Source organism: Watersipora subatra, chromosome 8, assembly GCF_963576615.1.
Source record: "Watersipora subatra chromosome 8, tzWatSuba1.1, whole genome shotgun sequence".
NCBI lineage: Eukaryota > Metazoa > Bryozoa > Gymnolaemata > Cheilostomatida > Watersiporidae > Watersipora > Watersipora subatra.
This window is the reverse complement of record NC_088715.1, coordinates 28816448-28828022: the sequence shown is the minus strand read 5'-3', so window position 1 is coordinate 28828022 and position 11575 is coordinate 28816448. Positions and strand designations below refer to the sequence as shown.

The 11575-nt window shown below is 34.0% G+C and overlaps 1 protein-coding gene across 2 annotated transcripts in view; it reads left to right on the top strand.

Annotated features, from left to right (window-relative positions):
• The first annotated feature begins 233 nt into the window (after positions 1 to 233).
• Positions 234 to 11575, top strand: part of LOC137402101 (signal peptidase complex subunit 3-like) — an 85605-nt gene continuing 74263 nt past the window's right edge. For both annotated transcript variants that reach the window (XM_068088572.1, XM_068088571.1), the window contains exon 1: positions 234 to 433. In XM_068088572.1, coding sequence (XP_067944673.1) covers positions 291 to 433 — 143 coding nt within the window. In that variant the 5' untranslated portion in view covers positions 234 to 290. The remainder of the gene's footprint in view (positions 434 to 11575) is intronic.

The following is an 11575-nucleotide window of genomic DNA, read 5'->3' as shown; positions in this document are numbered from 1 at the left end:
ACAGTTCACAGGCTTATCCGAATTTAACGTGTGCTTATAAACGATAACAAGCGGCTACAAACATTTACGCCGAAATTCTTCTAGACTAAAGGACAACAGTTTTGAACGCAAAAATACGCGCGGTACGGTCGCCATTAAATAGTCAAGTTTTTTCTTCTCTCTGTCGAATATTACAAGTGGGCGACATTTTAAAGTTGATTGATGACAAGCAGTTATTGAGCCGTTAGCTGGTTCAGTCGTTGTTCTTTTGCATTACTTATTAGAAATACGTTACCACTTTGCATCACAGGATGAATACCATTCTAGCGCGATTAAATGCTGCCTTTGCTTACACTCTCAGCGTTATGGCTGTTTTAACTTTTCTATGTTTTGCTTCTACGTACATGAACGACAATTTAGCTGACATAGAAATAAAAGCCGGCTCCGTGATAGTGTAAGTTACTACATAGTCATTCAATAATCTTGAACTATCCTATTTTGGTCTGGTTATCCGAACAGTGTGTCTGACTGTGCAGGGTTTCATAAGTTTAATTGGCATTTTTTTTCTTTCAAACCACTAAAACACTACACTGAACATCTGGTTCGTCATGATAACGATGAAAGAGTAGCACGCGTTGTTACTAATTATGTTATCGTATTTTGAAAATTAGATCATAGTCAGCATGTTGCAGCTTTTTTGACTGCATTGGGGTTATTCTTGTGTTTTTTATGAGCTTGCCATCTACATTGCATTCAATTTATTTCCAAAAAAACAACTATAGTACGAACTATGTCGCTGAATTAAATTAGGATAGATTCGCATTTGCTCAATAAGCCCTACTGATCTTTAATAATCACACAACCTTCAACCACTACAAATTCTTAAATCGGATTTTTATGGCACCCCACTTTAAATGCGACTTACTTATGAAATAATACCTCCTTTGTAGGCTACGTTGCAGTTCCTGTGCTGTTTGCTGTAAACTGCTTTTTTTAATCGCCTCTGCTCGATTTGTATGATTATGGCCAATAGATAAAACGTTTAGACATTTAAAGGTGATTTGCATGTACAATGGGCCTTCGCCATATGATTTTGATACGTTCCAGTGTTGTCATTGTAAGGCGAAAATTTTGTATAGATGTGTATAAAAACCCATGGTAAATATTTGTTAAAGGAGGATGAACGCCTTCAATGTCAATTCACCTCGGCTATTTCTTTTATACTAGACAGCAAGGTCTATTTTAAAAGAAAAGTTTTCTATTTTTAAAATAGCGTAAAACAAAAATATAACTTTAGTGTCAGAGCGGTGTCTATTTGTTTGTATGCTTAACTATCAACAAGGTTCAAGGTTATAATATAAGATAGCTAAAATGATACTCCAACATGTGACATTCAGATTGGTTGACCAACAGTCTAACATGTACGATGAATAATTATGCAGCTACTTATTATCTCTGCTTTATCGACATGCCTGACGATTTCTCACAGCGAAATATACTGGCGGGGTACTATTACAGTAGGCGCTCCTACAACGTAAATACCCTAGGACACTTATGTATTCGCCTCATTTAACTTTCGCGTTTTCGCGGAGTCATCCTCTCGCAAAAAATTCATGAGCAAAACTAAACTATCATAACGAACGAGCGAAAACGCGGAATTAAATAGCTTTGTTCATTGATACTGTAGAATGGAATTTTATAACGACATTTATTTTAACGTTTTTAACTACCACTATAGCATCGTTAAAATATAAACCAACAAAATAATTTGACTCTCAAAATTTATTACGTTATTATTTTGCAATTAATTATGATTATTTTCCCATTAAGAATGATTTATAATGATAGGAATTTGATGTCAATGCACACGTATTAGTAGCGTTATTGTTTTGGGGACATCAATCAATGCAGTGAGCACCCGTGTTGAAAGAAAATAAGACACACTGACACTCACAGTACTACACAAGCAGCATGGCTCTGGAAAGGTTTGGATTCACCACTGGCACTCACCTCTTCATTAACTTGTAATGGTTCAGAAGATGAGGCAATAGAGAAAGAGTTAGCTCTGATAAATAACACTAGTAAACAAGGAAGAGAAGAAGTTATAATAACTACACACTGTGCTGATATCTGTAGCTGTAGTATTACTAGCAGCTGTATCATGTATTTATTTGTATTCAACTTGTAATTAGCCTACTGTAATGAAGATGTTAAGCAATTATTAGCAGCAGTTGAGTGTTTGGGAAAACGTTAAAATTAATACCTATACACAACACCGCTGATCGTTAAAATTAAAATGCGTTAATATAAAACCAAACTAAATTGTGACAAAAACGTTAAAGTTTTCAGCGTAATTAAATTTCATTCCACAGTAGTCCAAGAAACAAATGGCAGCAAGCGATCACATTGCATTATCGATCTCGGCCATACAATTCTACCTGTGGTTCACAATTACAAACTAGTCCCAAAATGAAAAAATTTTCTTACCGGCAACCGAACCTGAGGAATATAATTATGCTTGTTCCACTGCATTTATTTTCACATCATTACATTTTCGCACTCATCAGAGTTGCGGAATTAAGCTGCCGCGAAATTTTACTCTGTATGCTACTCACGAAACTAAATACTAGTGAAATATAAGTGTCCTAGGGTAATCCATTTCAGGAACGATTATGTTATAGGGATTTTACGTTATAAGATCATTAAAATACATGTAAATTGCCTAATCCGTTCCAAGATTTTTCCTAACTCACTCATTTGGCCTTACACAAAAAATTGATTTGACTTTTATAATTTGTCGACTGTAATGTAACTGCAGTACAATTGGCTTGCTTTTAAGGCCTTTTTCTTTTTTTGATCAATCTCACTGTATATTTATAGACCATGATATATTTATAGATTGCAGTAATTTTAAAATAATTTGATATGAAGCGCACATCTTCAACGTTTATTTACAATGATTTGCTTATTTTATCTAAATAACAAAGTTTATTCTGCTAAGTAAATCTAATAATAAATGTTTTGTGTGTGATAAAGCAAAACAACAAAATATTTTTACTATAAAAAGCGGTTTTACATGTTTGTTGTTTATCTGTATATAGGGGGTGAAGGTTAGACTAAAATGACTTTCAACGATACTCCAACTCGTGATACCCAAATTGGTGGGCCGACAGCTGTAACACTTGCACCAATTGAGTGCCTTTTTAAGTATTTATGAAAAAATGCGCAGCTACCTATTCTCTGTTTTGTTGACACTTCTGGTGAACTAAAATGTCATAGAATTTGTATATATCTATCTACATAAATCTCAGTTTGTTGTCTGTTCAGATAAGTACTAGACAAAGACAGGCCGTTATCTCACTTTTACATTGGTACCTGTATCGAGAGGTACCGGTATCGTCATATTCAAAGTTTTGATGGCTAGCTTCTGCTGGAACAGTAACCTTTTCTATGCACAACACACTTCTATGCACAAATTCTTATTATTAATTCCACATATTTAGGAATTTTATTTTGTTTTCTCAGTTCGTATTAATTGTATCATTACTTAATCATATTTTAAGGTAATCGTAGTAAAACATACTTAATTTAGCTTTTACTTGCTAATTATTTCACACTTAAATTTAAACACTTTTATAGTTGTTTTATTTTGTTTCTCAATTTATTTGACCTACAACAAAACATTTCCCTCATAAAGTTTGAAAGTTACAGTTATTTGACAAAAATTGAGAACCTTTACAGTTGTTTTATTTTTTCTCTCAATTTATTTAAACTGTACAGAACACTTTTTTCATGATAATAAGTTGTAAAGTTAAAATGGTAACTGTTGTTATTTTTTAAATAAAAATGAGTTTTCTGTGCAAAGACTTTTATTACCCGGGCAATGCCAGGCATTCTCTCTAGTAATAGATATAAAGTTATATGCACATCGTTTTTCTTTTAACATTTAAATCAAATTTGAGAACTCGCCCGACTTAACACCTTACGCTATATGGAATTTTTCCCGTAGTGTGAAGCAAAAACTTTACATATAACCCTACATGCCGTTTCTTCTCTTGAAAGAGACAAGAGGAAAAGCGATATTTTAAGGCTAACCGCGAGATGCTCGTTATTCAAATTGAAGTTGAGACCTTTCTCCGATTTCGATCTTTACTTTATACCTATATGAAATTTTTTATGTAGTATGATGAACAAGTCTTGCATAAACTCTTTATGTTATGTGGTATTTATGTCATAGAGGTGTACATTATAGGACCGTCTAGTGTAGGCCTGTAGCACCTTTTGCAAGTGTTATACTTACAATTCTTCCTATGGGTTCTTTCTATGCAAGTATTGGTTATTTTATTTTATTATACAGTTCACCCTCGCCATCTGATTTTAATCCGTTCCAGGGTTGGCATCGTAAGGCGAAAATGTTGTATAGAGGGGTATAGAAACCCATAGTAGTTAAATAATGCAAACAACCCCTGGTAAAAATCATCAAAACTCTATATAAGTTTTGCACATATTAAAAATGAATACCAAAATAATATATTAACCTCAGTAACTATGTTTACCTACAGTAACTTAAGTGTATTTAGTGGTTATGATCTGCAATAAAATGTAACATTAAAAAGTACTATGTGCAGTACATATGGTAGGAAGTTCTTACCTTCGAGACAGCCGTATAACATAAACGTTGAATTTAACTTACATGAATTTAGCTTAGTGAACACACACTTGAGGCTAAGTTTTAGTACATGTATGTACATATTTGTAGCGATTTACTGAACTCCTACTTTTTCATCGCTAAAATTATATCACCTATTGGTTTCCGGTTTTGTATTGCACTTCCCAATAGATCTGAGATCCAACGGATTATCAGTTGTTAGTTGTATGTGAATAGTATGTTTATTTGATATATATGCATATACCGATATATCGTAAATCTAAAATGAAATTAAATGAAGAGTAAATAATAATAAAAGAGGCGATAGAAATTTGATATCAAGTGAAAGTAGCATAGAAGATGTATAAAAAACTCACAATAATATGTAGCAGATAAAACATTACTAACAAATTATGATTTGATATGAATGAGTATGTAGCAGATATAAAGCAGAAATGCGCATATACTTGAAAAAGGCAGCTGAAAACAAAGCATTAACTATATGAATAATAACAAATAAAAAAGGCACTCTATATAATAATGATATTAAAGTAAAAGTATTACCTTGTTACATCCTCTCAGGAAATGCGATAAGAATTGTCCTGGTTGTGATATAACGTGATAAATATTCTCGATCGTGCTTTCTGATGACTTTAGTTTACTTCAGGAATATTGACGAATATGATAAGTGTAAAACACAAGTTACCAGCTTGAGGTGCACAAGATAAATGCCTCAGGTGGTCCAAAAAATAGAGAAGTGTTGCTGCCAATTGCTAATGAATCATACTTCCGATTATAAACCAAATACACAAATATTGAAATAGTATTGAAAAACACATAAAATGAGGACAAGGCTTGGTGAAATCACAACTCTGTGGTTAAAATTGACTTGTTTGCTGTCTCTTGAGGACAGCTGATAGACTAGGACAGTGAGTAAAGATGTACGCATTACTATGTGTATAGTAAATAAGTTGCTGATCTAACAGGTTTCCTTTTCACTATAACTTTTAGCTGACTTCATTAAAACCTTTTTCAACCTAATTCAACAAAAAAAGTCGAGCGATGCGGCTCTCAAAAGCGGCCTCTCGCACACTTGACCATTTAATGGCCATTACGATAAAAATTTCTTACCTTTAAGATGTACGTATAACATAAACCTTAAATTCACTCCAAATAAGTTTAGCTTACTAAATTCACACTTGAAACTAAGTTTTAGCATGTCTTTTAACTATTTTACTGACTTTCAACTTTTCATCACAAAATTTTTATTCTTCATCAGTTTCTGTCTTCACTTTCACTATAACATTTAGCGTGTTTGATTAAAAGCCTTTTCAACCTAATTCAACAAGAAACGCTGAGCGATGTAGTTATCGAAAGCGGCCTCTCGCACACTTGACCGTGTAATGGCCATTGAAGAGAAAAATGAAATTTTTGTTACTATAGCTTTGGAGTGGCGTGACATGAGCTGGTTCATGTAACAAGTACAGCAGTGAGGAGGCAAAAAACTTACCAATGCTAATTATGTTACTGTACACTTAAATATGAATGGATATGGATGTTTATTAGCACGCGGAGAATAGTTGTCTAATCCTGACCCCCTGTTCGGAGAGATCGCAACTCCAACCTTGCTACTGGTTTACAAGAGAAATTTTACCCCTTTTGATTGCTGACAAGCAGCAACAGTCAGGAAAATACAGCTTTCTTGCTGGTGCAGAGTGCTTAAAGAATATAAGCCAACTTGGTGTAATGTAGAAGATTGCCTACTTGATAACTTATTGAGGATGATGCTTGCTGGTGTACTGTAAATGCTAATGCTTGAAAAAAGGTCCAGAAAAGGTTGTAATTTGTCTTGTATAGAATGTGCACAGGAATGACTTTAAGGAATAATGACTTTCTTGTTTTTGATCATGGTTGCAATTGTCAATTGGTTGCGTTCATTTGCTTTTGCAATATTAACAATACGAGCTCCTTCGTATTGATCTCTTGTGAAAATCATTTTTTTCTTTCAATGTTTTTTATCGATCTCAAATTCCATAGCTAGCGAATTAAATATATATATTTGTAGTTATATACGTATGATGAATAAATGTTATAGTAAATATGATTATAACGCTAAAAATGAATATACACTCTCTCTTACATACTTTACACAAAGTTTCCCATGAGGAAAGCTGAACTGAGAAAAATCGGTCATCTTGTCTTTTTCAGGCGTTGTAATAACCTCTTTGGCGAACAGCATTTTGGCGTCTTTGTTATTTCGACGCACATAACAAGCACAACGATTGCCAAATTTAAACTCGGGCGAAAATTTTGTTGAATTTGTATGGTAAAACAAAATTTGTGTGGCGAGGTGAAAAAATCATCACGTTCCACTTCATAAGGCGAAAAAAATTGTATATTTGGAGAATCGTATCCTGAAGGTGCGCTGTACTACTGTTTTGAGGCTAAAATCTGCGATTTGCACGCATGGGCAAGCTGGACATGTCGTTAGAAGTTTCACTTTATTTGCTTGAAAAATTTGTATTGTAAATTACAAAGCATAAAAGTTTTGCCCTGCTAGAAAATTTCTGTGGACGCTAATATCGACTAGTTGAGAGGTGAAAAAAAAGTTGAGATTAGAAAACATTGTGGAAGGTATTGGACAGCAAGAAGAAAGTGAAATCCATAGAATGAGTCCAAACGAATGCAAGAGTCAGAACGCAGTTGGCCAAGCAAACAAAGCAAAGATTTTTGTTGAGAAATATTTGTTTTTGCCATGTATTATAAGCATTGTTCATTTCTGTCACTTGTTTTTAAATGTATATGTGTAGCTTTTGATAGATTATTATTGTGTAATTTATTAATTTGCAGATTTTTAGCATATTTTAAAATTATTTTGTGAAAGCATCATTGCTGTTATCCCGATGACTCATCTTTGACTGCACATAATAAGCCAGTTTCTGCTGCAAACTGTAGCAAACATATCATTGAGTGCAATGAGTTTTGTACCAATTCATTCTATCTATATGTATAAATCTCAAATTTGGTGTGTGTTTGTCTGTAGTTCGGTTTGTCCAGCTATAGCTATTAAAATTTAGGAAAAGGCGCTACCGCTCTTTGTTACGGCGCAACATAATTTTATGCTTTCTCTCACGGCTTTATTAGTAAGCTTACTCAATTTAGCCATTGGCAATGTTTCAGGCAAATGGAAAGTGGTAGACAACTACATTTATATCTCACTGTTTGCATGTATAAGCAGATTTTTAATACCCGTGCAACGCCGGGAATTCTGCTAGTATTTTCATAAAATATAAAAATAAAAATGTGCCTTCAAATTTAGAATAATAAAATATTTAAAGCTCCAATTTTTTGCAGTCTATAAGATCTTCATGGGTTAATTACGAGCCATAAATATCAACTTGGAGAGCTATTTTTCAGATTTTAATGCATATTTATTTGGAAATCTACATGTAACATCTCATATCCGTGTCATAAGATATAATTGCTAACTGACGCTGGACAATTCCCAGTCGTATGCTCTCAGTAGTGAAAGGGTTGAAATCGATAAAACTTGATCGCCATTAAAATGCTCAGATCAAGTGAAGGTGTAATTATGAAATATCGAAGAGAAATACCAAGTGGATTCTCAGACTTAGACGCTGCAGTTGATGCTAGTGACGAAGTAATAGTAGCAAACGGAGTGCTAGTAATAGTAGCAAACGGAGTGCTAGTAATAGTAGCAAACGGAGTGCTAGTAATAGTAGCAAACGGAGTGCTAGTAATAGTAGCAAACGGAGTGCTAGTAATAGTAGCAAACGGAGTGCTAGTAATAGTAGCAAACGGAGTGCTAGTAATAGTAGCAAACGGAGTGCTAGTAATAGTAGCAAACGGAGTGCTAGTAATAGTAGCAAACGGAGTGCTAGTAATAGTAGCAAACGGAGTGCTAGTAATAGTAGCAAACGGAGTGCTAGTAATAGTAGCAAACGGAGTGCTAGTAATAGTAGCAAACGGAGTGCTAGTAATAGTAGCAAACGGAGTGCTAGTAATAGTAGCAAACGGAGTGCTAGTAATAGTAGCAAACGGAGTGCTAGTAATAGTTAGGTATAAGACATTTTTGTTATTTTGTTACTTGTTGTTTCTGATTGACAAAAAAATAGTAAAAGAATAAGTTTTAAAACTTAACTTGAAACTACCCACAGAATGAAGTTTGACATGAAACAAAAACTAGCTTGCTTTAAACTAATATCATTCTATTGTGAAATAAAAAATTGTTGTATGAATATATATATTTTATAAAAACAGTTACTAAAATTACAGCTTATAGGGCCTATCATGAATGTCATAATACGGGTTTACATGGACGATAGATTATGGTCACATAGACCTATAAGGCCTCGCGTTGTTTTACAGTGTTGATTAAACTATTTATCAAAAATTTTGCTAGTCAAAATTTACTCTTTATTAATTTAATAAAGTAACATTTATTAAATTAATATTAATTAAATACTATTATTTAAAATTTCTCATGTGCTTTTGGACATATTTTTATGATGCCCTTGAAAATGGAATATCCTTCAGTTTTTTATGTAGTTACGTATAGCAATACCCTGTCAGTCCCTTCGCTTAAGCTGTTCATGAATTACATATATACAGATACATTGTGACAGCCTAGAGTTATCCCCTCTCTCATGTTTACGAACATGTGACTTCCTTCTCACGACAAATCCAGTTAGTCACAAGCAGGGATATTTTGACCAAATCAAAGTTCAAACGATGATCTGCACAAATGGTGAATTCTATGGCTTAACTCTTTCGCTAGTCGAAGGTAATAGAAGTACAGACTGTAAGCTGTATTGTTGTAAGCTGTAACCTATTGATAAGCTGATGTATCAGTTTATCAATAGGGTTTTATTTTTCTTTTTCATTACGAAACCCACACATTAGCTAGACCAATCAAATTTTGTCTCCAATGAAATAGCCTTGTTGCCACTCACATGCAGCCAATCGAAAATCTTTTTGCTAAGCAATTCCATTTCTAATCATTTTTCCAAATGGGAGAACCAAATCGCTATCGTCATGGCAATAATAAACTCACCGCGTTCTTTCAATGCAAAGAAAGTGTCAGAAATTTTGCAAGAGTAGGATTCACTAAACAATTTTATACTTATCATCTTGTACAGAATTTCGTTCTGAATAAGATACATTTTACTGTAAAGCGATATCTGCATAGATTCTCAAGATATTGCATAAATACTAGCGGTATATCGATTTTTCGAAAATCCGTTTGAATTAATTAGTTCAGAATAATAATTGAGTCAGAATTTAATGTAGTAGTGAAAGACTTACTTATTGGGACTGAAGTCGAAATATAAACTGAAAGTCTATCAAAAAATATTCAATATATAAAAATAAATATAAAAATATTTATAAATTAAATATAAAAATATTCAATATACTTTCGAAATTCAAGTAGCAAATACAATGTTTTTAAAGCAGCTTAAGTGGTGTTAAAATTTTGGCACCTTATAAAATAAATTTCTATTTTGTGTATTTTTTTACTCGTCGCGGGCATCGCCAGCCCAATTAACCGTGAAAAGTGAGGTATGACTGTCTCATACTCTTTACTAAAGGCTAATAGCTTCTAGCAGTGCTCAGTATGCGTTATTAACTTATTCATGATCTTATTTTTACTGTGAGTTTTGATTACTTATATATTATATATATATAATATATATATGAAAGTTTAAAATTTATGAGAATTTAAAATGCTAGTTATGATGCATTATAAGTAAATCATGTCCACACGAGCTAATCTGTCTTGCGCTGGCTACCCACTGTATCAATATCAGTGATTCATAAGTTTGTTTTGCCAAAAGAGCTTTCCTCGTTTTTGCGTCTGAAACTGTTTTATTCTGCTAACATAAAAATCATTGTTAATCCACATCAGCTTGTCTTGACGGTCATTTCCGAATTTAACAAGTTTTCTCGGCAATCTGCATTAATCAGTCATATTTACTCTGACCCTCTTTGATACCCTTGAGGCAACTGCACCGGCCAGAGCATTGTGTGTGCCTTGTGGACTCTACAGGCATGTTCTGCTAAATTAGACCATTGAGCAGTCATCTGTAATCAAACAGTTTAAGGTCCGGCCACATGTAACGAATTATTCGTTCAATCTGACCGAACCCACGAATTTCACAGAATTCACAGATTTATTCTGCCGAATATCATAGATTCGTCTGAGCTGTGCATGCACACCGAATTCGTTAACGAAACGTGTTTAATTGGCTAACCAATTTTTTTAGCGAGCACGATTCTAGTAGCTTTGACAAGTGGTATAGTCCAAGACACGTACGACGACACACGATAAAAGTATCACCGCGATATGACTTGATACATACGATGCAACTGCCTATATGCGCTAGAGATAGCGACTGTTTTTGCGACGGAGCTTTTGCTGCATAAAAAGAAATTATTATTATTGAAAAAGAAATAATGCATAGCTTCTAAAACATCTAAAAGAAAGTTCTGGATACACGATGAGAAGTTCCTGTCATGGTGAACCAACGAGAGAGAACCAACAATAGCGCATATAGGCCGTTGCATCGTATGTATCAAGTCATATCGCGGTCATACTTTTATTGTGGGTCGTCGTACGTGTCTTGGACTATACCAGTTGTCAAAGCTACTAGAACCGTGCTCGCTGAAAACAATTGGTTAGCCAATTAAAAGCGTTTCGTTAAGGAATTCGGTGTGCATGCACAGCTCAGGCGAATCTATGATATTCGGCAGAATAAATCTGTGAATTCTGTGAAATTCGTAGATTCGGTCAGATTGAACGAATAATTCGTTATGTGTGGCCGGACCTTTACTTTGCGCCTTGATAAGCCTTATCTTATGAGAAAGAAATATATTATTAAACCTGCCTGCTTGTGATGACAGTGTGGAAGAAAAGCAAAATTCCATGCA